This window comes from Patagioenas fasciata, chromosome 13 (assembly GCF_037038585.1).
Source record: "Patagioenas fasciata isolate bPatFas1 chromosome 13, bPatFas1.hap1, whole genome shotgun sequence".
In the NCBI taxonomy this organism is placed as follows: Eukaryota; Metazoa; Chordata; class Aves; order Columbiformes; family Columbidae; genus Patagioenas; species Patagioenas fasciata.
The window spans coordinates 11,685,847-11,708,516 of NC_092532.1; the positions used below are offsets into that span (position 1 = coordinate 11,685,847).

The following is a 22,670-nucleotide window of genomic DNA, read 5'->3' on the forward strand; positions in this document are numbered from 1 at the left end:
GGGCCGGGCGGCAGCGCTCGGCACTGCGCGGCGCTGCGCGGTGCAGGGCGGTAGCGGCAGAACCGGCGGCCGCGGCCCCCCCAGCTCCGCGCCGCTCCGCGCTCCCCCCCTCCCCTCCCCTTCCCCGGCGTGCCGGCCGTCCCCATGGCCACCAAAATCGACAAGGAGGCGTGCAGGGAGGCGTACAACCTCGTCAGGGACGATGCCACCGAGGTGAACTGGTAGGTTGGTCCCCGGCATCTCCCGGTGCTCCGTGATTCTCCTTCTTGTTCCCCCCTCCAGAAAGGGTGACCTTTATAGACCGTATTCCCTTTCTCCTCTCCCCCCTCAAAAAACGATGTTATTTTACAGCATGTCCTTCCCCATCTCTTTTCCTTTCCCAAAGGGTGATGTTTAAATGTATTATTCACCTTCCCTTTCTCCCATCCCAAAGGGTGACTTTTAAATGTGTCATTCCCCTTCTCTTTTCCCCTTCCTAAAGGGTGACTTTTAAGTACAACGGCTCTACAATCGTCCCTGGAGACCAAGGGGTAGACTATGAAACCTTTAAAAGGAAATGCACAGGTAAGCGCTGTCTCCGTTGCTTTGGCACCTCATCGTGTTTCTTGCTGCCCGGTGTGAGGGGAGAAAGGGTGGGAGAAAACTCGGGGAACCTGGAGCTGGTGCTGCTGCTTCCCCTGCCTGCCCCATCCTGCACAATCACGGTTTCAGCCGCCAAGTCCATAGTCCGGCTGGTCCTTTGTCTCATCCTTAGACTTAAGGTCCTTTGGGCCTTTCCCCCCCCCCTCATTGCACAATTTTTCATTGCTTCTCGGGTATAAACAGGCTAAAACGCTTGATTTGCAACTGTCTTCTTGTTTAGTGTTGCTGAATAGCATAAAAGACTCAATTTTTTGTGGCCAAAAAGATGCAGTCATACAGATCATTTTACAATTGAGTTCTTCTGTAAATTGTATTTCTAGTGCTAAAGTAACTGCAGATTTTTTAAGAATATGAAACCTGAGAAGGCTGGTTATGCTGAAGATTGGCTGGAACAATACAGCACTGAAAACAATCGTATATGTGGCGTTGCACAACCGCAACAGTTGCGGCTCTGGTTTAAACGTGGCAGTTGATTGTTTAACTGCTGTTTGCAGAATATTAACAGAAGGAACAAAGCTCACGGTAAATGAAAATAAATTGAGGAATATTTAACTTCACCTGAGCTTAACTTTTGACGTGTTTTACAAAAAGGGGCTTTGATTTTTCTCAAAATAACTTTGAGGGGGAAATCATTTAGCTTTTCCCCCAGTCTAGGCTGCTCTTTAACAATGGCACCAAGTGACATGAGCTATGAAGGACTTGTAATACTGAACTATAACCTTCCTCACTCATCTAGTTCCGCCACAGCCAAGCGCTACAGTTAACCTGTATTTTCAGAATTATGTGTCTGTGCAGTGAAGGAATTCCACATTGAACAGTCTCTCCCTTCTTAAGGTGGAGCGAGTCCTGGAGGTGTTGTACCCACAGCTACCGAAACGCCAGTGCTGGGCCAAATTGGTCTCTCAAGTCCTAGGGCTTGGTTGTATTTTACCAAGTTGTAGGGGAGTTCCAGTGATTTACGTAAGGATGGGACTGGACTGATAATTATCAGTCAATAAATATCATAGGAGAAAAATACAATTCGGTCCTTGGAAATCAGCCATTAAATCAAGGAGGTTTAGACTTCACTACATTTGCAGTGAAGTCTTACTAGGATTAACACAGCTACTAATTTCCAGCTGTTCTTGAGACCTTTGCAGGGAAAATTCTCAAAACCGAAATGGATCCTTTTGTAGTTGATGCCAGATGAGCTGATATCCCTGTGACACAAGAATTCCTTCCCACCCAGCTCTTCTTAATGGGCAACGTAAAGAAAAAAGTAGTTCCCTGGCATATGGGGAAACCCAGGGCTCAGCACTTCTGGAGTTCACGCCAGTGGTATCTAAAGGGTTAGGAGTTTTCTGGGTACATCAACAGCTTCCCTGTCCTAGTGCCATGTTCTCTGTCTCCTCGTGTGGCCAAGATAACTGAGCATCTCCAGACACCCGAGGTTTGCAGAGGACCCTTCCCCATTTCTTTCCTCTCCTCATTTTTAAGGAGTCCTCTTGAGTGGCACCCTCTCAAGAACAGTTCCTTATCTTCTGTAGCAAAGGGAACAATTTTATTGAGTGGCTAAGCAGGCAGAGGGGCTTTGGCAAGAAGAGTCATTGTTGGGCTGGATAGGGTGCGTATGACAACTCATGGAGGCACATATTGCACTTTGGAATATGACCAGTTTTGTTTTCTTGCCACTGTTTGCATGTGCCCAGCCCTTATTTATAAACAGAGTATTAGACAGAGTTGAAGCAAACCTTGTTTTATACCAGCAAAGTGCCAAGCTGGCCCAAATACTGAAACATTTTTACAGCAAAAAGGAAATTTTGCGTGATTTAGGCATAAGCATGGTAAAGGAAGAGTTAAATAAAGGGCATCTGGGGGGTAGACTGTGGCCTATTGTTAGCCTTTAATGTGGAGCTAAATCCCTTATAGCTACTCAACCTCCCTTTCCCTCTCCCATCTCTCCCTCCTTGTTCCCACCACCCCATGGGCTGCTCCTTGGCAGACCAGAGGCAAGAGGTTCTCCTCAAACCCACCTTGGGAGCACAGTTGCTGGAGCCTTAAAGAACTAGACAAATTCAGCTACAGGGTGCTCAGCCGAGTGCTGGAAAGGATCTTCCTCCACCCAAATTATGGTGCAGAAGTTGGGGAAGCAAGAGCTGCAGGTTGTGGTGCCTCCATCTGTGCAGTGACCCTTCGCCTGGCCCAGTAGACTTAGTCAGAAAATGATGCTCGTGCCAGCAGTGAAGTTAGAGCTTTCCTCCCCATCTGGAAGAAAGGTGCCAAATGTTACTATGAAGCAGAGCTGGTTGGAATATTTCTGCTGAAAGACAGCAAAAAAGGGTAGGAAGGGATGGAGGGATGGGAAGAGCTGCTAAATATTAATCCTTCTTCTTGCTACATCTCTGGGTCACGCTCCATCTTATTCTACATTTTGCTGGAGGGGAGAAGAGCTACTATCAAGGCAAACAGCTTTGGAAAATGTGATGAAAAGATTAAAAAAAACAGCATCAGAATAAACTTCCTTCCTTGTTTCTAATTCCTGTTTTGTGAAAAACGCTGCCCTGAAAGCCACAAAGTGCTGCAGCTGCCTCTGGTAAGAGCTGAGCGTAATTTGGTGCTTGAAGGTGAGAGTGGGAGCTGGAACTGAAAACCTCAGCGTGCAAAGTGTCCCCAAGCCCCTCTGTCACAGCTCACTCTGTTCTGCTTCCTCCACCATCTATTTCAGTGCCGCTCTGAGCGGCAAACATCTGTGTCCCCCGCTTTCTTTAATAACCATTCTTCTAAAAAGCACCTTTGGTGTGCGGTACATATTGCTTCACCCCAGGGCATTCAATTACAGAGCAGGCAGTGTCAGTGTGTGCTAATTTATGTGGCTCTCAGACCAAGAGGGTCTTTTGTACCAATCTGGAGACATTTGCCTGTGGTGGATACCCTGCCTTGTGCAAGGACCGAGGTTAGGAAAGGCTGGAGGGGGTTGTTGGCAGCAGGGTTGTATTTTTGCTTTTTCTTCCCCCCATAAATAACCCTTTTCATGCAGCCCATGGCCCAGCGCATTACTGATCCCGCAAACCTCCTCGGGGAATGAGAGTGGTTGAGGACAAAGCGAAAAGCGAGAAACTAAAATTGCTTCTTTTAATGGAAGTAGCCGTTTAAAAAGACCATGTAAGAAACTGGCTTGCTACAAACCTCCCGTAAGGCTCTGTGGGCTGGTGAAGGGATGGTGACAGATGGAGATGCTGAGCTTCTGGGGCAGGGAGCTCCATGCCCTGGGCCAGGATCTGCTGCTGCAGCCCCCCTAACTTGGGCGGGTTTCATTATTCTCATTGCTCTGCTCTCAGATATACATTGCACGTCAGACCTACATGTCGTATCTTGGGGTGGAGGTTTTTTCTTCCTAAAGCTCTGTACTAAGCTTTGTGGACTAGCAGAAAAGTTGAAGGAACTGTGTAATCAATCGCCTTTTCCCCATCGCACTGCTTGGGGACAGCAATTGCCACCGTTAAAGGAAGAAAACATGGTAAGAAAAGCTCATTCGGTGCCCTTTTGTTCAGGGTCCCAGGATTATGCTGCTAACACAGCCTGAACCCTGGACTTTGTGTATCAGTTGCTGTCAAGGTCTGTGTTGGGCCACAGGACAACTCAGACACTTTATCTGGGGTACCAGGCGCTGCTGGGGTCTCAGGCCAAGAGTCTTCTCTGTCCTCCAAAGACCAGCCCTGGATGTGTGAACGGCTCCGCCAGCCGATCCCAAAGTCAAGTCAAGGAGGTTGGTTTAAACCACTGGCACAATAAAGTCCTTATATGATCAGGAGGGGGCCGCTGGTGGCACTTTCTCTTGCAGTCCTGCTAATGACCCATGTTTGTGACTATATTGGCCTTTGTCTGACCCAAAGAGTCTGGAGACCAAAATTGAGGACACAATTGTGTCGGAGTCGTTAAACAGACAGTGTAGGTACCCTATGTCTTCTGGTGAAGGACTGTTTTGGTTGGGCTTAACAGCACAGATTACCTCTGCATTAAACAAGGACTTAATTCAAGGCTTTTGATCCATTTTACTTCACAGTTACAGCTCTTGCCTCTGCAGCTGGCATGAATCCAGATGTAGCATTAATTTGGTGTTTGGTAGTACGTGCCATCAGTACACTTTAAAAAAAAAAAAGCTTAGCTGGTGGATTTGAAGCCAGAAACACAGATAAAGAGTTGAAGGTTATTGTACGGAAGGATGTGAAGGCTCTTGAGTGTTTTTGTTGTTGCTTTTCATTTCAAAGTCTCATAAGTGGGCTGGTGATGCTGTTGCTGAGGAGAGCAGAATGACATAGAACTGAGATACCCAACTAAGAGTTTCATCCAAAACATCCATTTAAACTTCAGTGTGTGTCAGTAATACCCAACTACACTGGACAACTTGCCTCAGTTTCTGTATTACAAAGCAGCAGAGCATTGCATTGTCTGTCTGTGGTTTACTTCATTTTTTTTTAAAGTGTGTATTCTGCCATTTAGTAATGAAGAGGCTGGAAGACTGTGTTTTCCCCGCCATGCCACATGTGAACAGTTGTTTTTCAATGCATCCCTGACAAAAGAAATAATGAGCCTTTTATTTGAAAAGCCCCAGTCCAGATAAATAATTGCAATGACAGCATGAAATGGGATAGTTATTCATGTGTCTGAAAGGATCAAACCAAAACCACACTGTGCATTCAGCACGAGGAAGAATTGAAAATCTTTGGTCGGAAATAAACACCCTATAAAATAATTTCTGCTTGGCATAAAATATTAGGAAGAAAATAAAAAAGGAAGCTCTCTTGGGCTTATGACAAGTGTCCTATAAGCCTGGCCTGCATATAAAATTTAGGAGCTAAGAGTTGAGGGATCACCAAGATTACATTGGCACCTTAGGTTGTAGGAAAGATTTGTAAAAATACACGAGGACATATAATGAGATAGGTGCTTATCTGCATTTGGCTACATCTTAAGTTGCTAAAATGGGCTTTGTAAATCAATCTCCTACTGCTTTTGTTTTTCCTCTTTAATGTTGGTCTTGCCTGCTTTCCCTGAAGATCTATGTAAAGGCAGACCTGGGGCCACGGGTGGTTTGTGGGAGTTTCACATTGTCTTGGCAATGTTTCCCTGCCCTGTGCCCTCCCCGCTCGCTGTGATCGCCCTGCTCTGGGGGTGAATTTGGTCCCCAGGTCAAACATTCTGTATTTCTCTTAGCTGACTTAATGAGCATGTCTGCATGCTCTTTAACATGGTTCAAGAGGGAAAAAACAGCCTAGTAAGAGGTAGAGAAGGTTTCCTCTCTGCACTTCTAGCCATGTGAATACAGGGGTGACTGAAGAGGTGGAAAATGGACAAATTAATCAAAAATGAATTTAATAGAAACAAATCCTTGATGAAACCTGTCATGTGCTATCAGTAATTCATTGTTGGCCAGCACACAACAGCAGATCTTTCCATCAGCTGCCTTGTTATATGTGACCTTGCCTGAGCAGGCAGGTGAGCGGTGGCCTCATCTTGGCACGTCCCTGGCTTGGCTGTTCAGAGCCCTGAGCCCAACAACCGTGAAGCTCTTGACCGTGTATTTCTTTCCTGCAGCTATTATCTTTTCCTGATGAGTCAGTCCACTTCAATCTAATGGGGAATTTTGTAGTACAGCAGAACTAAAGGGTCTGAGTGGATGAAAAAGAGGAGAATGCCATGAAGGAAATATCTGCAGCTTGGCATCGAGCTTTGTTGACAGCCAGGAGCAGCTTAGTCGGTATATTTGGAGAATCTTGCCTACCGATAAGTAAGGGGTTTGGAGAAAAGCACTAAGTGATGCTCATTAAGGCATTCATTGTACTTTCCATTGTTTGTATAGCCCTATTGTCCTGCTCTACAACCATAATTAAAGGAGTAGTGATATTAGTAGGAATTAACATCTTTAATTCCTGCTGTTTGTAGCCTGGGAGAGCTTCTCAAATAAAGCTGCTATTTCCGTTCTACCCAGATCTATTATTTGCTTCTCTCTGCCCTGAAATTCATGGCTTATTGACTACGAAGGTGGTTGCATAGAACCGGGCAGGATTTCCTCTCTCAGAGGAAATCTACTGTCTCACTATGATTTATTAGGCTCTCCCACACACCCAGCAGTTCCTAAAACCACCCTAAGTGGTTTTGTGTGAAAAGAGGGGTGTATGTAGTGGTGGATATTAATGCCTTGAGATTTCTAGGGGACTTGGCACTGACGGCATCAATGACTTCCAGTGCAGCGAGGTGATCTGGTAGGACAGAACCAATTAACCGTGAAAAGAGGAAATCTGGGAGTATAAAAGCACTTGTGCTTTGATCCCGTTATCGCTCTGCACATGCTTCAGACTAATTGTGAAACTCAACCTCTTCTGCTCAGGGATTTTGACCTGCAGTTAGAAAGGCCCATGCCCAGGCTGAAGTAGCGCTAAAAATCTCCACATCTGTCCCCATTGCCCTTTTAGGAAAAGAGACATGTTGATTGCTAAGGGCTCCGATTCACGTTCCCTCTTGGTTTCATGTGCAGCTGCTGAAACGCTCCTCAGCTGCTGCGATTCACAGACTGGTAGGTCAAGTTAAAGCATCGCATGTTGGTGGTTTATATTAAATATACTGGGCTGAAAACTGGCAGCTGAAGAGCCTGTTCTGCCTCTTGTGGGGATACAACCCCCATGGGGAGGCAGGAGGAGAAAGCGCTGAGCTCGGCTCTGACCATTCCAGCCCCCACGGATCAACCCGCCCCAGGTGAAATCTGCCCGAGACAGTGACTCAGAGCCCCACATCTCACCTCTGTTGCTCATTAAACTTACTGAGAATTAACACGATGAGGTAAGAGTTGCTCATAGTCACTATGAGGTGATCTAACAGATAAAAGCCCACGTGGAATTGCTGCATGTGGTGCCACTGGTCCAGCTGCTCTCAGACAGAGAGCACTCCAGCTCTGCTGCAGAGGAGCAAATCCTGCTGCTGCCGGCGATCCGTGGGTTCATGTCAAATTGAGTTCATGCTGACAGATAAATTCCTTCAACTTCCTTTCACCTTGCTGTGAAAAAGCACCGCTTTCTCACATTCATTATGTTTTTGCATTATCTTTTTAATAAAGGGGTATATTCCAAAGCAGCCTTCAGGATCTGTAACAGCCTTTGGTAGAAGGGGCAGGGATGAAAAACCTTCATGCTTGGGTGGAAAGTGATGGGTCCATGGGAAGGGCTGTGACATGGTTACAATATAGTAGGGGCCAGGACTCGATGACATTAAAGTGCCTTCCAGCCCTGTGTTCCCATAGGAACGGCAGTATAATTCTTAGCAGAGCGTGGCCTCCTTTACTGACCGATCGGGGAAAGCGATTTTTTTTTCATAGAACTGTTAATAGTAACATTAAGGGATTTACTGTCTCTCTTCACCTTGGGTATTTCCTGGCTGTCGGTTCATTTATGGTTCTAATCAATCTTGGGAAGAGGATTTACTGTCAGAAACTGGAGTCTCGGTGTGTGTTTCTTGTACTTACCAGTAACAGGGTAGCTGAGAGAGAAGTTTGGTTTGCCTGAACTGCCGATACACGACTCTTACTCTCCTTCCAAAGATCCATCTGGATTTTTCCTTTGAATAAGATCTCTCTTTCTCTTTGTTTTGATTTTGAAATCTTCAGGGGAGTTTGTTTCAAACACTGTACTGGCTCACACACACCCCTACGTGTATTTTCCAGTTTTCCACAGTAGTCCTCTATCAGTGGCAAAAAAAGTACATAGAGAACAAAATACAAGGAGCACAGGTGGCCTTTTTTTCAGACTTAAAAAGTCTTATATTTGTCAAGGGGAAGTTGTCTTTACTCACATCTTGGCAAAACAAAGTATTGAAGATGCTCTGAGATCTGTCAGCTTTCAGAGATCATCCCACTTTTTTGCATGGATTTCTAGCAGCTTATTTTCTGGGGATGGACAATTTTGAGCTGTTCTCCCCTATCTCTAGCGCTCCTGGGGCTGTCCTGACCGCTCCTGGAACAAGCTGTAATGGATCCAAGGATGCAGATGTTGGCAAACATTATGACACCTGGAGCCTGCACTTTCACCTGGCAATAGTCAAGACAGCCAATAGCTATAAAGCATGTTGAACTGGTCACAACAAGTGTAACCAGGATTAACATGATTCTGTTCAAACAGCAAGTCTGTTCTCCTATTTTGAGTCATCTAATTTCATTTACAAGGTCTTGAGTGAGCTCGAACAGATGCAGTAGCTATGATTAGGTATATTCCACGATTGCACAACTGTCCATCTGCTCTGCTTTTCTGCATGATCCTGGTGGAAGGTTCCAGCATCGTGTGTGCTACCCAGGCTGGGGACAGGAGTAGATGGTGTCACATGCTTTCTAAGTGCCTGTGATCGTGATAGTATCCAACTACCTCTGTTGATGAGTCACCCTGCCAAGGATTCTTCACGACAAGGAGTTTACAAGGTTTTCACACATATGACCAGACTAAATAACTCTAGTCTGGTGTGATATGTCAGAAACCAGCTGTGAAACAAAGATGGTAACAGTTCTAAAATCCAAAGCCTTTCTCCGCAAGGCTTCAGAAGGAGTAGAAATACACATCTGGGGAAGTAATTGCAATTTTTTATTTTGCTTCTTCTATCCTACTTATAAACTCATAGTACAACTGAGCCAGAAATGTTGCTGCAGAGAAGGAGAGGAAAGGATCAGATTTGCACAATGGCCAGTTTCTGGTATATGATATGTGACCCTAATCCTGCTATCCTGTAAGAAAGAGATGCTGAGAAATCACTTTCTTCCCTTCTTGAGCAGTGACTTGCAGATGAATATCTGGCTGAACATGTACCTGGGGTTAGCCCTGTGCTCTTGAGCTGCCTGTTGATTGTCTTTTAGCCATTTCCAAAGTCACTAATGTGGGGTGGGGTGGCCAGCACAGCCAGTTTCCCCCAGTAACTCAGAGCACCCCATAAAGAGGCAGACCTGACCCTGGCAAAGCGCACGCTGAGCAGGGCCCCGTGATTGCCCTTTTAATCCTGAGTGATAGTATTGTAGCACAGGATCAGTGCCTTGGCTTAGTCTTCAAGTTGAGAGCAATAGTCTCACCTGGAAAACAGCAAGACAGGGATGTTTCTAGTTTTAATCATTTTGTTATTTTTTCTTTGTCTCTCCAGACGATGTTCGATTGTTTGGCTTTGTCCGATTCACCACCGGTGATGCCATGAGCAAGCGAGTCAAGTTTGCCCTCATCACTTGGATCGGAGAGGATGTCAGTGGCCTGCAGAGAGCCAAAACTGGGACCGACAAGACTCTGGTCAAAGAAGTAGTACAGGTAACCTCCTCCTTCTGCTCCTAACCACCAGTTCTCATCGCTTTTCACTCTACAGACACCAGCAGGAGGGGAGGGATGGGGAAGAACTGGATCATACTTCACCTTAGTAGTTAATCCCTTAAAAAGAAGATGGTTTCCTATTGCCTGTCTTCTTACTAGGAAGACTTAACATCTGCTCTTTCAGCACTCAGGCATAAAGAAGAACCTTTGAGCTTAAGGCTGTCTTAACTATTTCATGAGAAGGGGACATATGCACTCCCCTCCTTGTCACCATTAAGATGTTTCCCATCTCCTTCCTTGATATAGAAATAACGTAATATTGAATGGTAGAGAACAAGGCAGTATTAAGTTAAGCAGGTAAAATCAAACAGAAAAACCCACACCCTTGTTTAAACTTCTCTTGAGGCTTTTTGTCTCTGCACAATGAATTCGTGGACCTAATCAACTAAAGTCCCTATCAGTACCAATTAACCAACAGTTCTTAATAGCTAACTAGATTTGAACGGTCTTCTGTTTGGCTTTGGGCGTATCAGGGAAAAAGGGAAATGCGCTTGGTACACACCTTGGAAGGGCTTCACTTGAATTTGTCTGCCCAGCTGAGCTTATCAGTTAACTCTGTCGAGTCCCTGAGCACTTGGAGCCCGACTCGCTCTGTTGGGCTCCAGGCTCAGCCCAAGTGAGGGAAAACAGCAGAAACCATGAGAGAAGCAAATTGTGGAAGGCTGTGAAAAACTGCTGCCGAAAAGCTGACTCTTAATGGGGAAGATGCTCATGTTTAGCATGTTTCCTCTGAAGTATTTCAAGCAAGATCAGCTCTTTCAGCTAAACCAAAGGCCAGCTCTTCACTGCCTGAGAAATGGTCTCTCTTGTGCCCTCGGAGAACACACTGACCATTGAAGTGATCTCCCTTAATAGTTGTATTCTTGTCTGTGCAAGGAAAACTCCCAATTGGACCGTGTGAAGAATGAGAATGAAGTCCCCCTCAATTCACTGGTAGTTTGTATGATGCAGAAGATTATATTTGGATATGAAGCACAGAGAATATAATAGATTAATATCCTTCCAGAAGAAAAGCACTGGTGCTGAATGTTTCAAAATGACAGCTACACAGAGAGGCCCATTCTGAAAAGAAAATTCCATAAGGACATCTGAGAGATAGGAAAGCAAATCTCTGCTCATGTGAAGCACCCGAAACTGTGTAATTGTAGCTGAAGATGAAATTATAGAGTACTAATGAATGACTCATACAAGAGTCACTAAGCCCAAGATTTTTTAAAATAATACGTGTAGACAATTTATTCCTGTTGAATTGAATAGCATTCCTGAATGCTCTTCTGAGATCTGTCCCTCAGGTCTGTTACATATAATTTGCAATTTCACTTGTTTCATCTTTGATTAGTAGTCTGTATGAGTTAATAATCTGGTGGAACATTAACCATTCTTGGCTATTACTTAGAAGCTTTCATATTCCAATTAATCTGTACTAAAATATGAAAACAATACAACTTGTGCTTAATACAGTTCTATTGAGCAAACATGTCTATAACCCACTCCAAAGCATTTCTGAATGTAATGTCAATGTGGTGATATCCTTTTCATAAGAAATTATCTTGACAACTATTTTAAATAGTTGTAGGTATGCAACTGAATCCCTCCAAGTGGAGCAGGATAAAAGCAGAACTATTTTCTTGGTTTTTTGCATGTAACCTTGCAGATAATCTGTCAAAACAAAGAGGACAAGAAAGTCCAACTGAAATTTAGTGGAGGGAATTTATCCCAGAGCTATTTTGCTCTTGCTAATTCTCTTGACCTTCAAGTACATTCCCAGCCACCCCACTGCTTCTGATTTTTACAGGGATTATTTGAGATGTTAGTTTTACATAGAAAAATACAGTTGGTTGGTTGCTGTAATGATAAACTGCAAATCTGACTCAGAGTTTGTTCATCATTTGGCATGAGGAGTACTCTAGAGTGGGAATATTTTTCTCTATAAACGAAAATCAGGGCTGTTGGTGCAGTGTGGCTCTACAGTTTTAGTTGCGTGCATGGCCCTCAGGCACAACTTACTCTGCGCGACCTGGATCTCCTTCCAAGGAAGCGTGGCACAAAGAGGCTTTCTGTACAGCAAATACCAGCTTTGATTTTGTGATCTATAGAACAGATTGGTTGGTGCTCCAGAACAACAGCTCTTCAGTTTGAGAAGCCCTCAGTAAAACTCGAAGGGTGCTCGCTATCTTGTCATATTTGCAAAAGCCAACTGTGGTTCTTTATTGAAGACCAAAGCTCCAGTGTGAGGGGAGACTCGCTTTATATTCTCTGCTATGTTGGAGATGCATTGACGAGCTACGGTTCAGGTCTGCTCAAGGCTGAACAAATGCCAATGAACACTGTTCTTCCACTGAGACACTCAAAGTGAAAGACAGCCAGCTTGAATACCTCCTAGCAAGCAAAACCCACCATGTTGCATCTGTATAATAAAGAGTGTTCACACATGGTGATTATTAACAGTCTCCTAGAAGCACCTGTCATAAGGAAAACGTACAGTGTATTAGCTGTTGAAGAGTAGATTTTGGGCTTGTGAACAATGGGATGGAATATTATAAAGCAAGGAGAGGAACTGCATTACCCTCACTTTTGTATTCCTCCCCTGGAAGGTGGAGCAGGTGCTGGGAAATCTATAGGGAGGTGGTTTGGGAAGCAACACTCAGAGTCAGTGGGGGATGTTGCCAGGAAATCTCTCAGGAAGAAAGGACAATTGATTTTTAGCTCTGCTCACTGTAAAATTACAGGGATGGATCTCATCTGGTGCAAATGGCCATAGTTCTCCTAGTCTGTACTAGCTGAGAATCAGGTCTAGCTTATTTGGGACTATCCTTATTACCTCTTTAATGTTGTTGGAAAACAGGTTTTGCATTTATTGTATTTATTTTGGGTTGTAGAAAAATGCATTTTTGCATTTAAGGAACACTCAATAGCTTTTTTTTCACCCCCATTCATTTTCTATCCTTTCCTCTTCACCTCAGCTGGAGGTCAAGCCTGTGACCCAAGTAGTTCAGCAGAGAGCAGGGTAGAAGTAAGGCCAGGATGGGGAATAAGTATTTAGGTACTAATGTATGAAGGCTTTTCTGTGTAAATGGAGGCATGGAGTAAGGAGATGCAATATCCCATCTTTTGTCCACTGTCTTGGCCAAGGGCAGCCCTTGGGGAGAGGGGTAGTATCACCCAACACCCCACACTTTGCAGACTGTTGCTTAAGATATTTGGGAGGTCATTTCTGTTGTACAGTCTAAACGTAGATCTAGAATGATCTAAACTTAACGGCTGAGGAACCTGATGAAACAGTAAGCCAGGATGACTCAAACTGCAAGGCTGCACCTGTTTTGTCATCAGCAGTAGCGTGCCTTGTCTTGTGCACAGGGGTGAGCCACAGATGCTCAGGGAGCCACACGTGCAGCAAACCCCGCAGCATTTGTCCGCTCTGCACAACTGCGGTTCCATCGCTGTAGATACCCTGCTTCCCCGAAAATAAGACCTACCCCAAAATAAGCCCTAGCATGTTTTTTTCAGGATTTTTGAGGATGCTGGAAATACAAGCCCTACTCAAAAAATAAGCCATAGTCATAGTTCATTTAAAAAGTCAATTTAAATAGTGTCCAGGCAGCGAAACATGTAAAAAAGTAAGCATCTCTTTGAGCAAAAATTAACCTAAGACCCTGTCTTATTTGGGGGGAAAGAAGTTACCAGGTGAATGGAAAGGCTTTAGGCATATTTTCTACTTGGCTGCAAAGGAGATCATCCAAATCTGGTCTTAAATTCATGTTTTATGCCCCTGGCAGCAAGTATAGTTCTGCCTTTTACCTCCTTTCTATGCACAAGTTGTAATTCATTCAGCGTTAGTACAAATCCATCCAGGAGACTCTCTGCATTCAGAGGGCTGGGTTTTTTTGACATCCTTTATTCCACAGGCCTAGGAGAAACAGGTCAGTCAGCTAAAGCCCAGAAATGGAGCCTATTATAAGCTGCCGTAAGGAACGGCTGCCAGTATGAAGTTCAGTTCAGCCATAAAAATTCCTGCAAGTTGAGACCTGGCAAGTCCAGGAGTGTCAGGCCTTCCAGTGAACAACCCCGATTACTTTTTGGAGAGGCAGAGGGATGATGGTGCTTTTCTTCCAGCAAGGACAAGCCCAGGCACAAGGGGTTTGGAGCTGGGAGTGGCAACCAGTGCAAAAAGGGGTCTGGTTTTGATGTAAATGCTGAAGAACTGAAAACAGGACTTGGTTTCCCTCTCAGCATTGCTTCCTTTCTGTGAACTTGTTGCCATTCATGGCTGCATTTCCTACCGGGAGATTTTAATCCTTCATTGGGCAGCGTGAAGGTCTTTTTCCTGATGGGACTGAATTCCCCTGCAACGGCTGTCTCAGCAAATGGACCGCCAGACCTTTGCCAGTTTGTCTTATTTTCCACAAATTTTGACTCTTCTCTATTTTCCTCAGCGCTCCTGCCCCCACAAAGTCATGTGCTCTATTATTTGCCTAAATCATATTCAGGGTGAAACAACTCTGTTTCTGTGAGCAAATATTCGTGGCATTTTATTCATTATTATTTTTGGTGAGGAATTTGCCTGACTTTAGTGATGTCAACAAGTTTATGGAGTTCCTGCTTTGGAGCTCATGGTCGGATCTTTCTCTTTTCCGCTGGATTCCTCACTGCACTGAAGCTGCGCTCTCAGGAGGGAGGGCCCACTGACGGGGTTACGGTCCCTGGTTTCAGGACAGATACAACACTTCTAACACCATCGATGTGCCTTAGTTTCTCATGTTAGTACAGTGGCCTAAACAAAAGATGGCTGAATAACTTTGTTAGAGGCAGTTAGAAAATCAGACTCACACAGTAACAGCTGTATCGTGGCTTTGAGACAGGCTTTCTCAGGAGCGTGGGTGACATACTGCTGGGAAGGCAAACAGAATTGTGCTTTTTGACTGTTTATCCTATTCTGATTCTGGTTTACTGTAATGACCGTACCAAATGGATATGGATTTACAAGAACTCCTAGTCTAGAGAAAGCTGTAACTTTGTTAAGTGACTGCACCCCACATCTGCCACCCAGCCCTGTGACTTCTCCAGAAGGCACAGATAGGAAGAATTTGCAGATCAGCTGAAATGCAGTTCCCGTCACTGGGAGATGCGTTTGCCAGAGTTTTGGGCTGGCTTCTCCCAGCGGCTGGAACTGGTCTGTGTAAAAATTGGCAAGGAGTACATTTGCAGAGAGGGGTTTTGCTGATGGCTCAGACTCTGCTGGCTGATCACAGGACCAGGTTTGGTGCATCCACAGGACGTGTCCTTTCTTCCCCATGACCCCGGGTCTGGGACTTATACAATGCTGCAAAACTAACATGGGAGATGTCATCTCCTCTGTACTGCGTCTGCGCTGAAAATAAGATGAGCATGGATGGGAGTGGTGACATTAGGCACAGTGGAAATTTGGATTCTGAACAACAATGGAGGCTGCTGCAGGTCCCCATGTAAATAAAAACAGCAAGAAGCTGCTCAACTACCTGGCACTGTTCCTACCTGCTAAGAACCCAGGTGTCTGCAGACGATACAAGGATTTTCCTTCTGGCTTCAGGCCTACCCATGCTGGGATTTATACCGGCCTCTGCAGACCTTTTTGGTACAGTATCTGCACCAGACAGATTTTCCTTTGGCCAGCTTAGGGAAATTTTATGGCCCCATATGCTAAACATTCAGGGCCTGAGAAAATGTATTCCGCCTTTTTTTTTTTTTTTTCCCCCCATAAAGTTGTCTGGAATTGAAACGCTGGACTGAGCTTGCTGGACAAATTTCATGCTTCCCCGGGTGAGATGCAGGCTCACTTTCTGCAACCTGACCTGCATGGCTGGAGCCCTTTCCCTCTGTAGTGTCACATGGAGGTTGACACAGTGGAACCGGATTGCAAAATTGTGACCCTCTGGCACAAAGTGAAGCATGTGCTAGATAGGTGCGTTGAACAGCCGTGAGTAAACCTGACTTTTTACATGTTCAGTGATTTGAGAGACGAAGCAAAGAGGCTGTGGTCACTTGCATCGTGAGAATGATAAAGATAAAAGGCATCATTGTTTTTGTAATCTGTAGGCTGCTGGTGACTCTGGGGTGAATACAAAGGCTAGAATTCACTCACAGGGCTTGCTGCGGTTGTAAAAAGCTAGGGGACAGGGGGAGGAGAAGAGAAAAGGAAGCAGAGGACGTAAAATAAAGATGCATGTCAGCAAAGAGAGGGGCCAAGCATCAGAGCTATGCACTGTGCCTTAGGCGGCTGTAACTTCTGTCATTCTCTTGAAAGGCATTAGATATGGGTATGTGTGAGAAGAAAAAGCAGGGACTGTCCCCACCCTAATCTGTTAAGGACAGAAAGAAAATCTGGTGGCAGAGCAGAAATGTGGCTGTTGGCATTGCTGCTACCTGCTTGAAGCTAGGATTTTTCGTGGAGCCGGTTCACTATGATCAGTTATTTATAATTGGAGATGACAGTCAAGTCAAATAAGGATGATTGCCTGGTCTAGCTAACATCAGACCCAATTAAATCAGTTTGGAGCAGTTTTGCATTCTAGCAGTTTCAGTGGGGACGAAAAAAGAGTGAACTCTGGATAAAATGGCCCTTGGCTGAAAAGCGCTGCAGTTTATCATGCGTGCCCAATTTCCTGATCTGAGAGCCTGAGTCCCTTCTGTTTCCCTGCCCCGATGACACAGGAAGCAGTTTCCACTGTCTCTAAAATATGTATATGCCTCCCTGGTTTGCACCCTGAACAAAAAACCCCAAAGAGCTCAAACAGTGAATTTTGAGCTAGGAGGGAGGATATGGCTGAAAAAGGGTCAAGCAGGATATTGAAATCAGGAGTTCCAGGCAGCAAACTCACCCGAAGCATCTTCTCCCCTTGGGGCCAGGCTTGATGAGACATCATGGTGTGTGCAAAGAACCAGAGTCCTGACAGCACCTGCCAGCAGAAAGGAACAAAGCAAAGAGTTATTATTAGCAGTGACCCAGATTGCACTCTGAGGGTACAAATCTGGCACAAGAGGTGGCCCCGGTCAGCTAAGAGGATATTTAAGAGTGGCTGGGAATACAACCCATCTGGCCACTGCTGGGGGGAGATTGTTCCAACCTTGCAAGGTGTCTTGGTAGCATTGACGTGAAACAGGGGCTGGTGCCCACAGATCATAACCCAGGAATCATCTGGGTAACTATCTAGTTGAGAAGACATTTGAGAAGTTATAATAACTTTGCAGTACATATTATTTAGTTCCCCTCTGTTCGTGCATGAATGCATTTGCAGTTTTAATTTCAGAATCAGCTGGATTCTGCACAGCAGGCATTGAAGGAAACCCTCCTCACATTTATAAAACACATATTTTTCATGGAATTCCTCTCAGAAATGATTTTATGGGCCTGCCTCAGTTCTCACTAAAGTCAGGGCAAAGACTAACTCTGAAGTCACGTAGTCCTGGATCATCTGCTTCCTGAGTTGAGGAAAAACTGTTAAACCTGTAAGCACACAGAAAATAGATTGAAAAGGCTCAGCTCAAAAATCATGTAGGTAGCACACCTCAGTGAGCATCAAATAGTTGAAAACCGTTTGTTTGGTCTTCGCAAGAGCTGAACTTCGCAGAGATCTCACACAGATCTGGAAGCAGGGCACTGGTGAGCCTGACCAAATCTGATGGTTTGGGCAGTTCGCCTCTTCATTTCCCATCTTTAAAAAAGGATTTTTTTTTTCTCTAAATAAACAGTTTCTTTCCCATTTTCCCTGAACTCTCATGGCTGAGTGCCTGTGACGTCTGTCTGTCCGTCTGTCTGTCCTCACACCGGAAAAGCCAACCGCTGAAGCGCGGAGCAAAATGCTGCTGTGAAACGGTTGTTATTTCTTAGGACTTTGTCAAATTGCTGCTAAACTAAAGCAGAGCAGACAAGGCTTCTCAATAGCTGCTATAAGCTTTTTATTTTCTTTTTTTTCTTCCCACCCATAAGCAACTCTTGGGTAGTGAGGATTTCCTACAGTGTGAAACAGGATCAGCCGCAGCCTGGGCGACTGGCGTGGGGGAGGGAGCTGGTTTGCTCTCCCTTCCATTTATTTCTTCCACCGCATGAAAGAGGCACTGAGGCTCTTTCAAGCTGAATCCTTCTCCACCCCCTTGTTTACCCGACTCTGATCCCAAACCGAGACCCTTGAGATGCTGCCAAATCAAGAGCTCTCCCATGGCTTAGAGTCTGAAACCAGTTAGAACCCCCCACTCCCCGGTTGTGCCGGCGCTGGGGAGATCTGGACAAGATGACGGCTTCTCTCTCACAGCATCGCCTCATTCTCCCAGGCAGCTCCATCACTTTTTGGGGTGCTCGCTGCCCAGGAAGCCAGGCATTATAGATTTCCCGAGACATTGCAGCAGGACTGTTGGGATTTCAATGTATGTTTTTGTCCCTGGCCCTGCAGAGTGCAATGCCTTCTCTTGGTTTTTCACATCTAAAAGTCTCTGTGGGTTGGGGGGAAGGGAAATGCACAGGCAGCGTTTTCAGTTGTGGTTAGGACGGGGAATGCTAAAGCGATAAGCAAATATGTGTATTTGCTGAAATGTGTGTGCGCACACACGCATGCCACCCTTGCTAGGAGGGACAAATCCCTGGCTGTAGTAAGGCTGCTGTGACAAGTGCCCTGAGGGCACCACGGGATCCCATCCACAGCGACCTGTTAAGAGCAAGGTTTTCTCTGCTCACAGCCTCACACATGCTGCCGAGCGCCTGCCCAGCTCCCATGAGTTGCAAAGAGCATTGGAGCGGCCAGACAGCTGCCCTGTGGTACACAAGTGTGTTAATAAAGCGTGTTCTCAAAGGTCACTTCGGATCATTAGACCACAGAGCACACTCAAGCCTATTAACAACACCAGCAGCCTGTCTTGTACGCTATCTTTGTTTTGGCCTTGATGAGATAGTTGAGAGGAGGATGTAGATGTATTTGCTCCTTGTACCATCTGCGTGTGTTGTTCAGTCTTGAATCGAAGCATCCTCCTATCAGCTGCGGCATGGAGCTGATGATCTTGTTTTGGGAAAAGAGCTCCTGAACAGGACCAGGGCACAGACAGGATTAGAAGATCATTCTGTGGCAGTTAGAAGGTCAGCAATTTTGGGCTTTTTAGTTTTCATTACTACTTAGGAAACTTGGCCTAACCTGGCCCAGGCATTTATCGCTAGAAAGAGTTGTTGGATAGGGCAAGATTGGGTCTTGCAGCTGGTAACAGTAGAAGAAGAAACAAACATAAAATTGCTCCAGATTAAGTCTCAGGTTTTGCCATCACTAGTTTTGTGTCTCATCCACAGCTTTTTACTTATCAACACTAGATGAGGGTATACAGCTCATACAGCCATGGAAGCTGGATAACACTTCTTTATTCAGGTACTTGGACAAGTATCCCCTTTTTTAACAGGCTTTTTCTTTATCTCTTGCAGAACTTTGCCAAAGAATTTGTGATTAGTGACCACAAAGAGCTGGATGAGGATTACATCAAGAACGAGCTGAAGAAAGCAGGGGGGGCTAATTACGATGCACAGACTGAGTAAATGCAAGAACCTCCTGGCACCATCACCTGGATCTCAAAGGGAGGGGAAAGGCACAACAAATAACCCAACTGAGAGATGAGGCAACTGGAATCCCCAGCGTTCTGTGTGTGCACCTAAGAACTCCCTTCCTTTGCACACAGCGGACTTTTATTTTCCATTCCATCTCATGAAACATCCCTCTCTGGGGCTTCTTCCCTCTCCCCCCCCCCCCCCCATTTTTTTTACTCATAACTCTATGTTCTCACATCTCTGCTATTTAGGTTTGGCTCTGCTTTGATCCTATTCAGCATTGTGTTTCTAGAGGCTTGCCATTGTGTCCTTCTTCACTTGCCTGCATGTCTCTGTGTTTTAGTTGGGCTCAACCTGGTCTCTGAGGGGAGAAAATTTTGAGGGAGTTCTGAACATTGATTACTATTATTTTTTTTTTTTTTAATTTGTTCTCAATGATACTCTTGGGAATAATATTTTTTTCCTGTTGTAGGCTCAGATCAACTTGAGTTGATTTCACCTAAACTTTGATTAAATTGTCTAAGCTTAAATGTCCAGCTAAGATGCTATCTAACAGTTTAAAAAAAGAGAACAAACAAAAAAAACTCTTCAACTCTTAATAAATGGGAATAAATTTGCCTTAAACATCGTTTGACAGTTGCTATGCTATGTGCTGCATCTCCGCCTCTCCCTCTTAAAAATAAGATCCAGCATGATCCAAATGTGGAGGTTTTGATTTTTTTTGGAGGTATTATGGCACAGTAAAGTGAGGGTCTTAGAAATGTCTGGACACTTGTTCACAATTTTGTGTACCTTGGTCTCTGGGTTTGTATTTGACTTTCCTAAAGCTGGGGCTCAGGAGGTGAAACTGAAATGCATAGATTTTCTTTTTAAATGATGTCTGCAAGAATAACAGCCGCTGAACCCAGCAGCCTTCTCTGCCCAGGTCCCACCTGTTTTTTTGGCAGTTAAACATAACATTTTCAGTTATTTGGGGCCTTTGGGCAATGATCCATCCCATAGCTCTGACTGAGGGATGAAGCAGGGCAGCTCTGTCCCAGCTGGGATGAAACATCCAACAGCGGAGGCTCAGAGATAACCTGGGCACAGTTTGTTTGGTACCAGACTGTTTGTTCGAGGGGGCTTCTTTGTATGGCTTTTTTCTTTTTTCCATCAAAGGTAATTTTCCCCAAAATTATGTGTAGGGGGAAACTGTTGTACTGGGGGCTTGGGAGTCAGCGTTATAAACCCATTGCAGAAATAAATGTTTTTCAAGAACAGTTCTCAGCGACTCTGTTGTTCTTCTACCTTCCCTGCAACAACAAGCCTATATTTAGGAGGTCTCTTAATCCTGGGTGTAAGGCTTTGAGCTCTTGCAATCTTGGGGCTATAAGCAGAATTAAACACTGGCTTAAACGTAAAATGATCTCAGTGCCTGCAGCCCTTGTCTGCTCATCTCCATTCTGAAGGCAGAGGTGACCACGGTGCACCTGACACACTTTTTGTTCAGCAGCTCTACATCTAAATTTCCAGCACCAAAATGCCAAGTGGGAATTGTAATTAGGTCAAGTAGAATTTCACACCCACGTAAAATAAATGTAGAGAGGTCAGGAACAGATTTGGGAGCAAGAACAACACTTCCAGAATGAAGTTTTGCAGCTTCCTGCACAGGGTTACGTGGAGCATTACAACTCTGGACTGAACTTCCCCCAAAAGAAAGGAAAAGGTTAATTTTTGCAGGACTAACAGTAGGGACAGTCATAACTAACAGCAAAGAGCTTTGCAGAGAACTTGTGATGCTCTGAGGCTTTGCCTGACCCGTTGAGTGACCACGATAAACTTTTATTTGGCAGCTTGTGGGACACAGGGACAACAATCTCAGTCTGGCCTTGAAGCCCACAAGAAATCAATCAGCACCAGCTGTGGCGTGGGGTTGATGCACTGCTCTAGAAAGAGCCCAGCAGAGGCAAACCAGCTTTCTCAGCCACTCAAAGACACCTCGGCAAGACGAAGCGGAGGATGGAGGAAGCGAAGGCATCACCCTGACCCCTCTGGTTGCTTTGCTATCCTCAGCATATGCCTCCCACAGAGTATTTTCATAAAGACTTCCTAAATATTTTCTAAGTATTTGTCTCTTCCGGGTCACTTCTCCAGGCGTGTCTGTTCCATGTTGTCTTTGACAGCTGCCCCGGGGCTATCTCAGTGTCCTGCATCCAGGGCTGACTCACCCCGGGTGGGCTGGGAGAGGAGACACGGGGCTTGTCCCTCTCTTGGATTGTCCCCTGACTCCTGCAGTGGTTTGAAACAGGTCTCCAAAGTACTCATAGGAACTCATGGAATCCTTTCGGTTGGAAAAGACCCTCGAGATCCAGTCCAACTATTACCCAACGCTGGCACTAACCCATGTCCCTGAGAACCTCATCTCCATCTATTCAACCCCTCCAGGGATGGTGACTCCACCACTGCCCTGGGCAGCCTGTTCCAATGCCTGACAGCTCTTTGCTTAAGAAATTGATCCCAAGATCCAATCTCAACCTCCCTTGGCGCAACTTGAGGCCGTTTCCTCTCATCCCGTCACTTGCTCCTTGGGAGCAGAGCCCAACCCCTCTGGCTCCAAGCTCCTTTCAGGCAGTTCAGAGATCAGAAGGTCTCCCCTCAGCTCCTGTTCTCCAGTTGAACCCCCCAGGTCCCTCAGCCTCTCCCATCATACTTGTGCTCCAGCCCCTTCCCCAGCTCCGTTCCCTTCTCTCAACTCGCTCCAGCACCTCAAGGACTTTCTTGTCATGGGGGGCCCAAAAACTGATCCCAGGGTTTGAGGTGCGACCTCAGCAGCATCAAGTACAGGGGGATGATCACTGTCCTGGTCCTGCTGGGCACACTAGTGTTGATACAAGACAACCACCTATTTTCCCTTAGTTCAGTTCACAGAACACACAAGATCCCATATTCCCTTTCTGAATCGCCTCTGTGATATACTGGCATGTGCGATCTCATTTTGACCATTTTGAATATCAAGTTTGCATCCCTAGTACAGCAATTGCATGAGCAACATTAGATACACACAAGAAGAATGAGGAAGAGAAGGAATTACTCATTTGTGACAAGATAGCAGGATAAATAGTTACAGAAAA

At 45.3% G+C, this 22,670-nt stretch overlaps 1 protein-coding gene across 1 annotated transcript; it reads left to right on the forward strand.

The window, feature by feature from the left end:
• Window positions 1-65: 65 nt before the first annotated feature.
• Window positions 66-20,819, forward strand: COTL1 (coactosin like F-actin binding protein 1). Its single transcript, XM_065848529.2, has 4 exons — window positions 66-221; window positions 482-564; window positions 9,790-9,947; window positions 19,441-20,819. The coding sequence occupies exons 1-4, from the start codon at window positions 145-147 to the stop codon at window positions 19,549-19,551; spliced, it is 429 nt and encodes a 142-aa protein (XP_065704601.1). The 5' UTR covers window positions 66-144; the 3' UTR covers window positions 19,552-20,819.
• Window positions 20,820-22,670: the final 1,851 nt, after the last annotated feature.